This window comes from Argentina anserina, chromosome 1 (genome assembly GCF_933775445.1).
Source record: "Argentina anserina chromosome 1, drPotAnse1.1, whole genome shotgun sequence".
NCBI lineage: Eukaryota > Viridiplantae > Streptophyta > Magnoliopsida > Rosales > Rosaceae > Argentina > Argentina anserina.
Window position 1 is genome coordinate 15,966,983 of NC_065872.1, and position 15,823 is coordinate 15,982,805.

The window sequence follows — 15,823 nt, forward strand, 5'->3', positions numbered from 1 at the left end:
GCACTTGTTAAACTAACAGAATAAATATATAAATTTATATGGAACATCTCATTTCCACAATCTCATAAGAATATAGAAACACATAACTTAACGAAATTCAACTACATGTACCATTAGTTCTTACAAGCAAAAATCATGGCAGATCAACATAAAAGGTGGCAACTAATGGTACTTAAACATGTATTTGAATTTCGTTAAGTTATGTGTTTTTATATTCTTATGAGATTGTGGAAATGAGATGTTCCATATAAATTTATATATTTATTCTGTTAGTTTAACAAGTGCTAGAGTAAAAATAGAAAATGAGATTGATCTAGTTTTTATCAGATTGTGGTCGACTGGTTGGCGGTAGTTCTTTAGTTTAGATAAGAGACACAAATTAAGGAGTATAAAGGGAAAATATTGCGCCAAAATTGGAATTGTTGGGTGTCTTTCTCAAGATAAAGGGCGGGAAAAACATTGCTCCTCTCAGATGAGGTTAATTTTGTCTTTTAACCCTCTTTGTGGGCCTTACGTACCTGCCACGTCACCAAAATAACGGAAAAATTTAAAAAAACTAACGGAAGTACTTCAATGATAGCAATACTAGAGTCTGAGTATCACATTGGTACGATTAAGAGTTGAGGTATCACATTGGTAGGTACACCAGAGTTGAGGGACTGTTGGTGAAAAAAACTCTAACCAAAACTCCCTCTTCTTCTTCTTCTTCTTCTTCTTCTTGGATACGAACACCACATATGGCAGGATTGGCAGCCATGCCCATTCGATTATCATTCTTCTCGGTGAGTCCATTTCGAACATTGTTTTTACATTTGCATTCCTTCCCATCTTCTATGTCCTTGTATTCATTTCTGGGTTTCTCCAATTCCTCGTCATGTTTCAATTCAAATTAGGATTATAATTGGTCATCTAAAACAAAAAAGGAACTGTTAATCTTGTTGGGTAATCATGAAAAATTATAAATCATATAGAAATGAAGTTGAAGGTCAACAATGTGTTGGATGTTATATATGTCAAAGGTTGTTACCAGCACAACGCTACTTCACACTGATACAATTCAGTGTCAAAATTCATGATAGTTTACCTCATTATGAACAAGTTATCAGCAGAATGAGTTAATCTCGAAAAGTTGTGTACTTTACGAATTATGTGGTGGAATGGATTCTTTTTAGTAGCTCTTAATAGCACAAGTTTTGGGCTTTGCTAGAATGATCGTTGAACCGGATTGTATACTTTGACTTACAGGGTCCCAGGACTGCTATAGAAATGAGGAATATCATGACAGGCAAGTCTGCTCTTGTCACACCTAAGTTTGTAGTATCAGTTACTCTGTCTTTTGCTGCACTGCCTGTATGCTCCATTTGAGACTTTGATTAATGCTTTGTTATTGAAGTTTCTGTTGGTTGTGCTATGCAGATGTTATTCAATCAAGTAGCACCAATATGCGATTACCGAGCAGTCAAAGAAGAGTTACTTCTTTTCGTCGCTTGGTGAAGTCTGTCCAAACCTCCACTCATATGTCTGTCCCAGGCACTTCATCAACGAGGGAAGAAAAAGTTCCGTCGAGCTTCTTGAGGGACAAGAAGGTGGCTCCTGATTCAAATCCTCCTAGCATGCAAGATGTCAACCTTTTGTATCAGTTTTTCGATCAGAGGTAAATAATTCGATTCCCCCATTATACATCATTTAAATTCTATATCCGTTGTTGCATAAGAGGTTTCCTTTGGTGCTGACGGTCATCTAGATCTTTTACTACAATGTTTAATACTTCATTAGATATCTTAATATTGATCATTCTATATTGCAGTACCAAGCTAGTGGTATTGACCGGAGCTGGAATTAGCACAGAATGTGGTATTCCCGACTACAGAAGGTTCTTCTCTTCTTTGATATGGTTTATTATGCTTTATGAGGTGCACGGAACTCTGTGTTTGCAACTTCTATCTTTGGGATGATTAATTTCAGAAACATAAGGTTATGGTACTTTCAAGGATAAGTTACCATATCTCACGAAAAGATAATAAGACCCCTTAATTAGTTTAGCAAAGCCTGTATGGATGCTCCTGCAATCACTTTCCCATCAATCTTTTGGAGGTGTATTCCTGATTTAGTCTAGGGAAGTCTTACTGTATGCTCCTGCATCACTTTTCCATCCTATTATTACTTGTTGAATTGACTCTTCTCATGTGATCATAATAGTTCCTTCCTTGTTGTGCTGTATCCAAGCTACTCTATGCTATTAAGTATAATGTTGAGTGATGTTTGACAAAGGATTTAGGTTCCCAGTTGCATTAGTAGTTTGTTATTCAAGTTTCTCATGGATTTGAAAATGTACCCCTTCCATTATATTGAATTTGTTTATCCATGTCCTATGAGAGATGGAGCGCCTTGGACAGGAGATGTTTTATTTCAAGTGACTTGTGTTTAAGGGTCCATGTCTTTGTCATTAGAGTTATGGCTTTGCCAGGAGTCTTACATATGTTTGTACTTCAGAAGAAATCAGCAAAGTTAAGCAGCCAAGTCTTGGTTGCTACTACTTTTATGTCAGTTGGACTTACATATGCTGGTAATTTAGAGGCAGTTTGCAAAGTTAAGCAACCAAGTCTTGGTTGCTACTACTTTATGCTAGTTGGTTTTATATGACATACTTAATTAGTAATGCATATGTATCTGTGTGTGTGTATTTGTAAGAAGCACCAAAAATTTATTATTTTGTTAGGCTGGTTCTTTTGTCAAAGTGTGCATGCTCTCAATGGGTTTATTATTAATGCATCCTTGGATACTTACAAGTTTAGAGATCACGATAACTGTATTAATTTATATCTCACTCAATTTTCTTTGCGACCACACACTTTCTGCTGTGCATAATTTTTTACACTCATATATGATTACAATATTTTCTGTGTTGCAGTCCAAATGGAGCTTACAGTTCTGGTTTCAAACCAATTACCCATCAGGTGATCTGAAGGCATGTGCTATCATACTGACTCCTTCTCTTCTCAAATTAAGGAATGCTACATAATTGTTTTCTTAGGAAGGGTTCTTGTAACTTTTTTCTTATAGTTATAAGTTATAACTTCTGATTTCGTGAGCTAAGATTTAGTCTAAAAATATTACACTTAAGAGCAAATGGAAAAGGTTACAGTAGACTTATCCCCTCCGGTGGTATACAAGTAAAAGCAATGAAAGAGAGGCAGCTTTTGCTGTGCCGACCAAAGACAGATGCTGATTTTAGTGTTATGAATTTAAATTTGCAAAGTGAGGATTTGAGATTATTATTATAATTAATAAGATTTTTTTTCAGGAATTTGTATTGTCATCAGCTGCTAAATCATGTTTACATCTGCGTGTTAACTGTTCATTACTTTCAGCAGCATATGAACCTTCTGATAATGTGTACTTCATCAAAGTATGACTTGGTATATTGCTGCACTGTAGTAACTGAAGAATTGTTTATATATGTCCATAGAAGATTGAGTTTTAAGGATGTTTATAAATGTACAAATGAAAAATGCATCCTTTGGATATATATGTGGTTATTATAAAATTGTATGTTTTATTTATTTATTTATTTTGATTGAACTTCGCCTAATCGCAGAGGCTCAGAGCTTTACTTTTAACTAATTTCTTCCTCTTATTTCATGAACAGGAGTTTCTCCGCTCTACTCGGGCTCGCAGACGTTATTGGGCAAGGAGTTATGCTGGGTGGAGACGGTTTAATGCTGCACAGCCCAGTGCAGCTCATACTGCTTTATCATCTCTGGAAAAAGCTGGTTGGATTGACTTAATGATTACACAGAATGTTGATAGGTACTAGCTGCCTGCCTCTTGATCTGTCTTAGTTTTACAGAACAAATTTTCAATGGTGAAGATATTCAAACTGAAACAAACATAGCCTTTGTGCTCTTCGTAACATCTAGCACAAGTTTAGTGGGGTTAACTCCTCATTTCGGTTCCAGGTTGCATCATCGTGCTGGTAGCAATCCAGTTGAATTGCATGGTACTGTATATAACGTGATTTGTGTAGATTGTGGTTTTTCCTATTGCCGGCATATATTCCAGGATCAACTTAAGGCCCTTAATCCAAAGGTTAGTTTCATGGAGTATATTTTCCCACTCATTTTCTACATGTTTTCTTACCTAGTTAAGTCTTTGTGTAGTTAATCCCGATGGTGGCCTAATGAGCAGTTAAAATATGTTTTCACTGTAGTGGGCAGCGGCAATTGAAAGTTTGGACTATGGAAACCCTGGATCAGACAAGACCTTTGGCATGACACAAAGGCCTGATGGTGACATTGAGATTGATGAAAAATTCTGGGAGGAGGATTTTGACATCCCTACATGCCAAAAGTGCAGTGGAGTGCTGAAGCCTGATGTAAGTCATCTACCAGCTGAATTTTGAATTTTGGCTTTTAAAACAATTGAGTTACTATTTTTTCATGTCAGTAATCTCTAGCTAAATCAGTCACCTTTTTATGCATTTATCAGTGAATGATCAATGTCTATCAGGTGTTTAGAAGCATCAATCCATTCTTGCATTCATATCATTCTAAGAGGCTGGTAAATGTGTCATGACTCAACTCTATGAGAGCTTTAATATTAAGTTTCTGATAGTGGTAGTTAATGAACATGCCTATTCAACTCAGGAAATCGACTGGAGTTACAAGAATACAATTATGACTTCATAATCTTATGCAAGCATTATGCTCGATCTCTCTCTCTTACTACCATACTGCTTTTTATCTACCTCGTCCCATTTTAGGTTAGTTTAAAACACATTTGGATTCAAGAAAGTAGGTTGTTTTGAAATCTAGTGAAATACAGTGCCACTAAAGTATTTATCTTTTAGGCGTTCTGTTGATCTGTTCCATCAAGTTAGTATGGCAGGGTAGTAATGGTGATGCACTGAGAAACTGGATCTCATGGAAATGACAAATTTTCATTTACGCCATTATTTGTAAGGAATGAAATTCATTAAAGAACACCATACATCAGAAACACCCAATATATATCAAAAAGTACGAACAAAAAAATATAGAAGAGATTCTTTAATTCTATTTGCAGTCAGCAATTATGAGTAGTCCCAATTATTTGTATTAGTTGGACTGAGAAAAAAAGTTAATGGCCCTCCATTTGTTGTGATGAATTTGCAGGTTGTCTTTTTCGGCGACAATGTTCCCAAGGACAGAGCTGATAGGGCAATTCAAGCTGCAAAAGAATGTGATGCTTTTCTTGTACTAGGATCATCTGTAATGACGTTTTCTGCCTTTCGGCTTGTCAGGTACACATTATTTTCATTTTCCAATTTACTAGTTTTGAATGAAGTCAGTTTTATATATTTTCAATACACAAGTGACTGCCAGCTAAGAATTGTAGCTTCATTGCAAACTCTGACATGTGCCAAAGCAGCATAAAGGGAAAGTTCTTGATCCTTAATCCTGTATCTGTTCTTAAGGCGCCTAATATTATTTTTATAGGGCTGCACATGAGGCAGGTGCTGCCACTGCAATTGTAAATGTTGGAGCTACTCGAGCTGATGATTTTGTACCGTTGAAAATCAATGCTCGACTAGGAGAGGTATAAACTTCTTTATCAGCTGCTACCTCTGAAAATGGTGTTTGGCTTTGTGGACTGTAACATGATTTGTAGCGTTACAGATTTTGCCAAGAGTGCTTCACATGGGATCCCTCAGCGTCCCTGCTTCCAGGTGACACTATTCGGAAATGGTTTGGATTATCAGAAGCTTTTGGCGCCACAGGAGGTTCAGATGATTGTAATGGTCTATTTTGTCTATTCTTTAAATGTGTTTATAAAGCTCTGCACTAACTGTATTATATTAACAATGAATTCTTATTCGTGGAGAGGTCCAATCTTGAATACAATGCAATTAGTACGTTGGGACTAGAAAGAAACAGTTGAATCGACCATAAGAAGCTCTGATGTATGTGGCGCATTCTTTCTATCATGCATGTATGCATGGTTATGACTTATGAAGATGATCCATCTCTAATTAAAATTATGAACACAAATTGGTTCAATAGGAGAAGAAATGAACACAAATTTCTCCAAATAGAAAAAGGGGAACACAATTGTTTCTGTTATTGTCCAACTAAAAGTGCAAAGCCTCACATGGTTATCATATCTAGTTCAACTTTGTGAACAAGTATTCAAGGGACACTTAGTGGCTAGCTTTTACAACCATAGCACTAATCTTCAGTTCTTTCCTTCAAAATCAAAAATGGTTCATGGGCTACTGATTAATCTACTAGAGTCGGTTGTGTGTCTTATTTTTTGGGAACCACAAGATGAATTTCATAAAGAATGGCATAATTCATTCAACGACTAGAGTCGCCTCATTGAAAAAAGAGAGAGTCCTATCTAAGCTAGTAAAAGGAGCACCACACTCCTAACATCAACCAGACGTATCATTAGTCCTACATCAGTGCCGACCCCAACTTCGTTGCAGACGCCATTGCGACATTAACTTACGGACAGTCGCATTTGGAATAATAGAAATCCAAGCTCGGCTAGAAGAGAATTGCATTTTGATAATGTAAACTCGGGTTGTCCGAAGAGATTTCTCTTTTATAATTTTCCTTTTTGTATAAAAAAAATTCATTAGTCCTACATCATCGAGCCAAGGAGAGGCCCTGCTTCTTTCCAGTAGTAAGTTCCTTCACCATGTAATGCCTTCTTAGTATTGGTTGTGTAAAATGTTATTTGAGGTACTTAATACATCTTTTTTTTCTCTTCTTAAGAATACATCATTACATTATTATTGAGTTCATACATTTGACGAAAGAAATTGGCATGCGAGAGGTCTCCAAAATGAGGACAAGAACATTGGTGGGGTTGTTACGAAAAAACCATCAAAACCATCAAAACCATCATGCTAATCGTCATTCGACACGTTCATGCAAAGTGATTGCAATGTACCCAAGTTTCAGTTATTGCCGATTAATCCACTAATCAATCATACAGAAAAATGGTGAAACATGATCACATAACACCAAGCGCAGATGTCCAGAGGTTTTAGTTTAAGCAAATGTGGTGGAGATTGGTCCTGAAGATATTTTAATCGAAAGGAAGAAGAAGATGGTTGGGTCCATAGGCAATGAATGCAGTTATTTTACTTCAGAGCTTCTTCTCTTCTTCCCTATAACGTCTTAAACCATTGTACTGTGAAGTTGGGTGAGCAAAGCACATGGGCTGTCATTGTCACACTGTAAATACCACACCCACATAGACCCACTCTCGTCCTGGTATCATCTATTTCTGTCAAAGATTTTGACTTTATGTTACAGACACAACCATTCAGGAGTCTTCTGAAGATCTCTCTGTTCGGTTTTGACATCAAAGGCTGATTCTTTTTGGGAGTTTTGAGTTCCCTGAGGTCATTGGTTGTGGAGTACTAGAGTTGCAACTGACAACAATGGCAGAGGAAGAAGTTGCTAGTCCGATCCGCCGCGTCCTTCTCATCTCCGCTGGTGCAAGTCACTCTGTTGCTCTTCTAAGTAAGCTTTTATTCTTCTCAGTTTTCACTGTCTGTATGTCAGGTACCCTTTTGGGAATTTTATTCAGTAGTGCCATTGATTTTCTGGGTGGTGATCAGTTAGTTGGTTCTGGGATTTGGAATAACTAAGGAAACAAGAACTGGGTTCTTATTTGTTTTCTGTTTTCCTGATAGACTTGATTTGCATGTAGGGATATCAATTGAGGGTCTGTTACAGACTTACAGTAATCATTAATGTGCAATTGTGCATAATGCAGATGACTGGTTTTTAGGCCTTTTGGTTTTTAGTCTGATTGCTGTTGAATGTGTAGACTGGAAGATGTGAGATATTGTTGTGATGCTTATAGGATCTTGTTATGATGTACAGCTGGTAATATTGTTTGCTCGTGGGGACGTGGAGAGGATGGGCAATTAGGCCATGCTGATGCCGAAGATCGAAATTCACCTACACATTTGAGTGCATTGGATGGTCATGAGATTGTTTCTCTTACTTGTGGAGCTGATCATACTACTGCTTACTCTGTCTCGCGTTTGGAAGTGTATAGTTGGGGATGGTTAGTTCTTTCTCTTCCAATTGTTATTAATTTCCAATTCTTTCATTACCTTACTACATCTGGAGAACATCCTGGAATATGAATATATTGTTGCTCTCTTTTTTCGACCGCATCATTGTCTATGCATTAGCATTGCATACTTCTTTTTCTTCTCTTTTTAAATGTTTATTTATTCTTTTAATTTGAGCATTATTTGAATGGTTTTGTTCACTAACTTTAGAAATGCAAGAAATTATTTTTATTCATGTTTTTGATATTTATCATTGATAAAATCTTAAGAGGTGCAGGGGAAATTATTGTTAGATATGTACTCAAAATGGCGTCATAGAGTTAAGTGAATTACAACTTCTCAGACCTTTTGTGCTATCTTGTAAGTATGTCTTGCTACTTTCTTAGGGGTGATTTTGGGAGATTAGGTCATGGCAATTCGAGCGACTTGTTTACACCTCAGCCAATAAAGGCATTGCATGGTCTGAGGATACGTCAAATTGCTTGTGGAGACAGCCATTGTTTAGCAGTGACAATGGAAGGTCAGGTACAAAGGTTAGTTGTCTTTCCTTTAATCCTTCCTCTTCATCTTCTTTCTTCTAAGCTACAGTTATTTTAAGCTATTAAATAAATGCCAATATTTTTTTGCTTGATTTTTAATATCAAAGCAATATATCCTTGTCTTTCCCACAATTTTGAGCCCGAGAAAAATCATTTGAGTTACAACTATATCTAATCAGTAGAACAGTGTTGTCAAGAGGCTAGCATGACCAAGACCCCACATGAACACATTGTATTAAAACTTGAACTCCCAATTTCATGAGGCTATTACATTGCCAAGTGCGATACATTTTCCTGTTAACCATTTATATATTATATAAAAGCCAAACATCTATGTAGATATACTTTTATGAGTATAATTTTGTCTGGTATTAGTCTTTGTTTCTCATGTTCTGACAATACTAACTTGAAAACTGGGGATTGTCAGCTAATAAATGTCATTATCTTTTTGTGCAATATTTTTTGAAGCTGGGGGAGGAATCAAAATGGTCAACTTGGTCTTGGCACCACAGAAGACTCCCTTGTACCACAGAAAATTCAAGAGTTTCAGGTATTGTAGCTTAAATTGGTTATTGAATGCATATATTTTAAGGTACTGGAGTCAAATCAACCAATAGAGGGTAGAGACTGGTCATTCTTGCAATCCATCTTTAGTGGTTGGGGCTATTAACAAGCGTTTAACATCTATACAAAGAAAAATACAAATTACTTTACAGCTTGTTCTGCTGTGTAATCGTACCTTGTGATATGTAGATGAAAGTGACGATTTTCATCTTCTTACAGGGAGAGTATATCAAAATGGTTGCTGCTGGTGCTGAACATACAGCTGCTGTTACAGAAGACGGGACATTGTACGGATGGGGATGGGGACGCTATGGTAATCTGGGTTTAGGTGACAGAAATGATCGCTTGATTCCAGAGAAGGTTTCTCTTGCTAATGTATGTCTAGGATCTTGTCTTATAATACTGCAAGTTTTGTTATTTTATGAGAAATCAGATAATGATAACAATACTAAGTAAAAAGAGACTTCACACTAGCTAGTATGTAAAAACTTATCAATTAACGAAACAGAATCTAGGGAAGCTATTGTTCCAAAACTCTGTTAACAAGAAACTTGAATTAATGCAGGGTGAGAAGATGGTTATGGTTGCTTGTGGGTGGCGACATACAATATCAGTTTCCTCATCGGGTCAAATATACACATATGGGTGGAGCAAATATGGTCAACTTGGACATGGAGATTTTGAGGATCACCTTATACCACACAAGCTGGAATCCTTGAGTGACAAATTTATTTCTGAGGTGATCTCTTTGCTTTTTTACACAGTAATGTACTGTTTTCCTTTTCCTCACCAGAAGTCATGCGGCTTTTTACTGTACCGAAAATTATGATTAGGTTTCTGTTCACTTGTGTCCGCGTCAAAATGGAGGCAACTTAGGCTAGTGTTGCACATCAACACTTGTGTTTAAGATGTTGCTTTCAACTAGTCTGTTTACCCTTCATACTTTATTTTGTTGTTTCACCAGAAGTAGATAATTAGTAAGAGGTGACATGCTTTGGTAGAAGTAGATAATTAGTATTGGTCTATGGGCCACTGCACAGGAGGTAATCCTCTCCATCAAATAAATCTCTAAACTTGTTGGAGGGGGGATTCAAGCTTATGTCCTTGTAAGCAGCAAGACAAATATATAGTGACCTTTTTATTGATATAGCCCAAATAGAGTTTACTGCTGGATTGGTCTGGATATGAAGATGGGTAATCACAAGTTTATGGTTTCAATCATAGTAGAATTTTCATCTCTCTGTGTGCATCAAGTGATAAGATGACTTAACTGCTTATCAACATTCTTGACATTAAGCAATTAAGACAAAAAAAAACATTTTGAAGCCATTTTTATTGTAGAAATAGACTATTGGAGGCATTGCCAAAAACAAAAAGGCTCTCTTTTACTAATCTTCACTTGCAAATCCCAGTTATTTGCTCTTCTTCAACAACTTAAATGAAATGTGACCACAAAATTGTCGATTAAACCAAACTGAACTCTTGTAGTCCTGAAATGCTGAGCACCTAACCTCTTCAAACTCAATGCAGATGTAAACTGGAAACCTATTTTACTTCCTTAACCATTAGCCACCGGTCATTATAATTGTTACCAACATAAACATACTAGATTTGTAGTTACATATTAGCCTGAGCGTACATGGATCAACTATCTGGGTTCAGCTGATATATGAAGGATTTATAAAAATAATTGATCCTGTATAGTTTTTCAGTTAGATAAAGCTTGTTGTGGTTCTCTTCTTTTTTTTTTCTTTTTTTTTTCCCTTTTATCATGTTAAAATTTTCTTGGCATGAATATTATCAGGTCACAGGTGGTTGGAGGCATACTATGGCATTAACATCTGATGGAAAACTTTATGGCTGGGGATGGAATAAGGTTGTTATTTACTGTTCCCTTAATTCTACCTTTAACATTTTTTTATTCTTGTTTTGATTATTTTGTTTAGATGAATATGGGCCTTGTAATGCCATTGACGGATTTATATTTCAAATATTCTCTTGCCAAACACTCAAATTTATGTAAAACGGTAGATGTCTTTCCATTGATTATTTTCCCATGTCTTCTGTTGGTCAATGGAGAGCTTTTGACCACTGTTATCTTATGGCTTTGATTTGTTTTTTTTTCAACTTATTAATTTGCCTCAGTTTATGTTGCGTAGTTATTTACCTTTCCTCTTTCATGAGCAGTTTGGACAGGTTGGAGTTGGTGACAATGTGGATCACTGCACCCCTTTGCAAGTCAAATTTCCCAATGAGCAGGTACTTCCTTATTATTTTAGCTCCCAAAAGTTTGATTAAGGCAGGCCATGACTTGATATTCAGTTCTGTAGAGATTTCTTTTGGTTTATATTCTGAGAGCCTTTTTTTTTTTGGTAATGGTAATGATAAGCACCTTGCTCTTGACAGAAAGTAGTAAAAATATCTTGTGGATGGAGACACACACTTGCTGTTACTGAAAGGCAGAATGTATTTTCGTGGGGGAGAGGTACAAATGGACAGCTTGGGCATGGGGAATCTGTTGACCGGTAATTTACATTTAGATGTTTAATTTTCTATCATGTGTATGTTAGATAATTGTTATCATATCCTAGTAGTTAATTCCTTAACCTTCTGGAAAAATGGGTGGTATAGCAAGAAATGTTACCGATAGGATTGTCACTCCGCTCTTTTTTGTTCATACATTTTTAAGATGCAGCGTTTGTGTGAATTTTGTAGAGGTTTAAATAATATTTCCTTTCCTGAACCACCTCCGTATTAACCAGAAGGTTGTTTGAGAAGTCTATTTGTGTATGCCAAAATTGTCAAGGACAATAAGCATTTAAGACATTAGGATTCGTGAAATATATATGTACATGAGAGAAATTGATAATATCTTGTCCCTATTAAGCCTTAAGATGTAAATGAAATCCAGAATATCTTTGGCAGAAATTTCATGCTAGGATAGAGGCTAAAATAAAAGTAGAGGTGCTCTGAATATATATTGGCTCTTAAAAACTTCAGGTAAAGGTTGATTCTAATATATCATGAAATTCTATATAAAGTAGTGTACAGACTTTTATCTTTGTGATAGTAAAACAATACTGTTCTTCGGATTTCTATGTATGGTTTAGATGACGGAATTGTGAAATTTACTTTCAAGTTGCTTGTTAACAAAATTAAGATGAACACTCTCTTAATTGACGATGAACCTTTAGATGGCGGACATTTTAAAAGTACAACTTCTCATATAGCTGTAGGTTTCTTTTTTTGTTTTGGTAAGAACAATAGTTTGCTTAATGACACTAAAGAACCAAACTATGGGAGGGTAATTTATGGACTAGATGTTTCAACTCCTAAGACACTTTACAATACCCACCTTGAAGCTGGTAACAGTGGATGCCTGTTTAATACATGCACTTAATTTGTGTCTCTTCACAACCAAGATACATGAATAAGAGTCTTAACACATGTATACCGTAGCAATATAAAGGAATAGTTGGTGATTATAACACAGTAGCAATATAACTCATGTGGTTTGTAATTAATCGTTCTGTGCCTCACTAGTTGATTCCGGAAAATGTATGACCAGTCTTTTCTGTAGTAAGAATCTTGGTTGTGGCTATGCATATTCTGGTTGTGGCTATGCATATTCTCAGAAAGATAAAATTAAACATGGTTGTTGAAGTCTGTATAATAATTGCACCATACTCTTCTGACTTGGTAATATAGGTTGATGAGCAGCTTGGGTTCTTGCTTTTGCATTAAGATTGCTCTCTTTAGCGGTCATATCTTATACAATGAATTTAACATGAAGAAGTGTTGTAGTAGTTGCATGCCGACTTGCATACATTAAGGGACTACCGTCTGCGGATTTGAAACCACTTATGTTTATGATTGGATTCATTGCTGAAGTTTGAAACTGATGATACATTTTAAACTGAAGGAATATTCCGAAGATTGTCGATTCTTTGAGCGCTGATGGATGTAGTGGGCAAAAGATAGAATCTTCAACAGTTGATCCGTCATCAGGTATTGATTCCTGCCTTTGTTTTTAAGTTTTTTTTTTATGGCGACTTGGGAAGTCTTTGTTGCTAAAGTTAGGTCTTTCCATTTATTTTTCTGTTTCCCTTCAACAGGGAAAACTTGGGTGTCGCCATCAGAGAGATATGCAATTGTTCCTGATGAAACTGTAAGTTTGTGCGATAATCTTCTAAGTGTGTAAGAGATGCACAATATTAAGGAATATGGATATTCAGATTTTATTTTACTACATATAAATGTCTATCCCTTAATCCTTACTGCATGTACAAGCAATTATTGAAATTTCAGCCAATTCCCTACAAGTATGTTAGAGCCTTGTATGTATTTAGTATGAAGTACTTTGACCAAAAAAAAAGCTTTCTTGGGATGTTTCTCTGTTTCTTAGTCCTTTGTGTTTTGCCCTGGTGACTTGTTTGTCCTGTTTCTATTTAAATGGTTTCTGGATGGAATGACTCTAATAGCTGTTGCATATCAAAATATTAGGTGACCAAATTTTATGAGATAATGACATGGTTGGTTCTACAGGTTCGAGGGCAAACATCAGTTCCAGTTAAAGGAAATGGCAATGATGCAAGTGTTCCTGAAACCGACGGGAAGCGCATCCGACTTTAAACTTTTATCAAGTGTACTTAAGAACATGTTCTGGAATTAAGGATATGACCTAACAGAAGTGCCCTTATCTAAACGTTGGTCATAAATTTCATTCGACTTGGAAACACATCACATGTAACTCTTTCCTTGTTTGAATGTAGACATTTTAAACGCTTGTGTTTTGATAAGTTTTACTAGTGACCAAGGTAGAAAAAATTTCAAACTATTGCAACTTGATTTCTGGACCACATTATGATGCAGCTATTTGCATGTTCTTATTTATAGCTCACTTAGTTATCACTTGGCTTTTTCGTTATAGGAAAGATTGGTTAGAGCTCCTGTAATAATTGGTGTGAGTTGCATCACTTGCATGTGGTCTGCCTCATAGTTGTGCATTTTCCAAATGCAGGATCCTCAACTTGAGCATTTCACAAATGAAAGACTGCATTTCGTGAACTCATTCCCTCTTGTGAGCACAAATGTTTACTATCGCAGAACTGCATGACTCGGACCTGAGGCTCACGAGGCGGCTGCCTGAAACCCAAAAACACAGACCAAGACATCAAATAATAAGGAAACTAAAAACTATATTGCTCAACCTATTAAAAAGCCTTTGTGTCAATTGTGTTGCAGATGCACAGAAGTCATGGATGATCGTTTTGTTGGTCTGAGGTTCCCTGTATCCCTCCTGTGTAGCAATGCTAGCAATATTACAGACAAGATGGTCCTTTTTACGTCACAGGTTATAAATGGGATGGGATCGCATTGACAATTTGGGGTATGAACAATTCTTAGGATCATCTCTTGAGTGAATGAGCATGCTAAGATATTGCAAAGGAGTAATTTGGTTATTTGCTTTTTTATTATATATTTTTTAATCTCTGAATAACTCATCATTTAAAATAATGATGAAACGTTATTGATGTATGAGGACCTGAACCATAAATTCTCTAGACATAGTCATTTTCAACTATGGCATTGGTTTATGCAAATTCAGTCGATCTTTTGATGTGAAATGCAAAGTTGGTTTACTCTTGAAATGCATAATTGTAGGGGTGGCACTTAAGACCGAAAAACCGAAAACCGAACCGAAAAAACCGGACCGAAACTGAAAAAACGAACCGAACACAAACCGAACCGAACACAAGAAAAACCGAACCGAACCGAATTAATCAGTTTTCTTTCAGTTTGGGCACATAAGAAACCGAACCGAACTGAAAAACTGAACTATTTATAAAATAATGTCATTTTACATTTATCTTACAGAATATTTGATTTGATTAATGTGATTTTAGGTTTATATTATATATAATTATATGTTTCTCTTTTGTAGTGTTATATATGTATATATAATCATCTATGTTTATATGTATGCCCATATAAGTTTGCTAAAACAAACACACATATATATATACAAGCGGATGTGTAATTACTAAATCCGCCTCAAAATGAAGCAACTATATGAAGGAAACTTCTCAAGATCGATCGACACCAGTCGATATGATTAATATATATATATATATATATAGTCACCTTGTAAAAATTTCATCCAATTCAGACCTCGTTTAACCGTCGGAATTTCCGGTAAACCTAAAACAATACTAATATGCCATAAGGGAAAACACATTACTAAAATACGAACACCAAAAGTTGTTTGCATATCTGAAATCACCTAATTTTTGTCACCCATTGTATGTGGTCGCACCAAAGAAACTCATTTGGCAAAGCCCCGGTCAATGAGGATTTTAATATGTCAAAACGCCTCTTTTTTAATTGACCGTTGGTACGAACGGTCAAATCATGTCCAAAACGGACGAAATTTTTACGGGGTCCCTAAACATATATACATATCACATCTACTAGTGTCGATCGACCATATTTCAAACTGGAGTTGTCGATCGCCGAAGTGTTCACTAATGTATCATAACCTTTATATTAAGGTTATAATAAAACTATCACATTATGAAGCGACTATATGAAAGAAACTTCTCGGAATTGATCGACACCATCCGATGTGATCAGTATATATATT

At 36.0% G+C, this 15,823-nt stretch overlaps 2 protein-coding genes across 4 annotated transcripts; both read left to right on the forward strand.

Annotated features, from left to right (window-relative positions):
• The first annotated feature begins 684 nt into the window (after positions 1–684).
• LOC126787631 (NAD-dependent protein deacylase SRT2) lies at positions 685–5,855 on the forward strand. 3 transcript variants are annotated; one of them, XM_050513524.1, is made up of 11 exons: positions 685–782; positions 1,246–1,285; positions 1,417–1,654; positions 1,808–1,873; positions 2,912–2,957; positions 3,650–3,810; positions 3,960–4,089; positions 4,211–4,375; positions 5,154–5,281; positions 5,478–5,577; positions 5,650–5,855. In XM_050513524.1, exons 1-11 carry the CDS (start codon positions 738–740, stop codon positions 5,824–5,826), a joined length of 1,296 nt encoding a protein of 431 aa, XP_050369481.1. In that variant the 5' UTR covers positions 685–737; the 3' UTR covers positions 5,827–5,855. The 3 variants fall into 3 exon arrangements, with proteins under 3 accessions (XP_050369481.1, XP_050369466.1, XP_050369475.1); XM_050513509.1 differs by having other exon boundaries at positions 5,658–5,855; XM_050513518.1 differs by lacking the exons at positions 685–782; positions 1,246–1,285 and having other exon boundaries at positions 1,508–1,654; positions 2,912–2,968; positions 5,658–5,855.
• Positions 5,856–7,147: 1,292 nt separating this feature from the next.
• Positions 7,148–14,028, forward strand: LOC126783010 (ultraviolet-B receptor UVR8). The gene is made up of 12 exons (XM_050508392.1): positions 7,148–7,514; positions 7,881–8,067; positions 8,464–8,610; positions 9,085–9,166; positions 9,400–9,555; positions 9,746–9,919; positions 10,985–11,056; positions 11,368–11,439; positions 11,587–11,705; positions 13,103–13,188; positions 13,296–13,348; positions 13,726–14,028. Exons 1-12 carry the CDS (start codon positions 7,433–7,435, stop codon positions 13,810–13,812), a joined length of 1,317 nt encoding a protein of 438 aa, XP_050364349.1. The 5' UTR covers positions 7,148–7,432; the 3' UTR covers positions 13,813–14,028.
• Positions 14,029–15,823: the final 1,795 nt, after the last annotated feature.

What these genes read in the sequence shown, in the direction of transcription:
- LOC126787631 (XM_050513524.1), top strand. Translation starts at nt 738, where the DNA reads ATGGCAGGATTGGCAGCCATGCCCATTCGATTATCATTCTTCTCG. An exon ending in TCTGCCTTTCGGCTTGTCAG is followed by an intron (nt 5,282 to 5,477) that starts GTACACATTATT and finishes TTATTTTTATAG; the next exon opens with GGCTGCACATGAGGCAGGTG. An exon ending in TCAATGCTCGACTAGGAGAG is followed by an intron (nt 5,578 to 5,649) that starts GTATAAACTTCT and finishes CATGATTTGTAG; the next exon opens with CGTTACAGATTTTGCCAAGA.
- LOC126783010 (XM_050508392.1), top strand. Translation starts at nt 7,433, where the DNA reads ATGGCAGAGGAAGAAGTTGCTAGTCCGATCCGCCGCGTCCTTCTCATC. An exon ending in GAAGTGTATAGTTGGGGATG is followed by an intron (nt 8,068 to 8,463) that starts GTTAGTTCTTTC and finishes CTACTTTCTTAG; the next exon opens with GGGTGATTTTGGGAGATTAG. An exon ending in CAATTGTTCCTGATGAAACT is followed by an intron (nt 13,349 to 13,725) that starts GTAAGTTTGTGC and finishes TTGGTTCTACAG; the next exon opens with GTTCGAGGGCAAACATCAGT.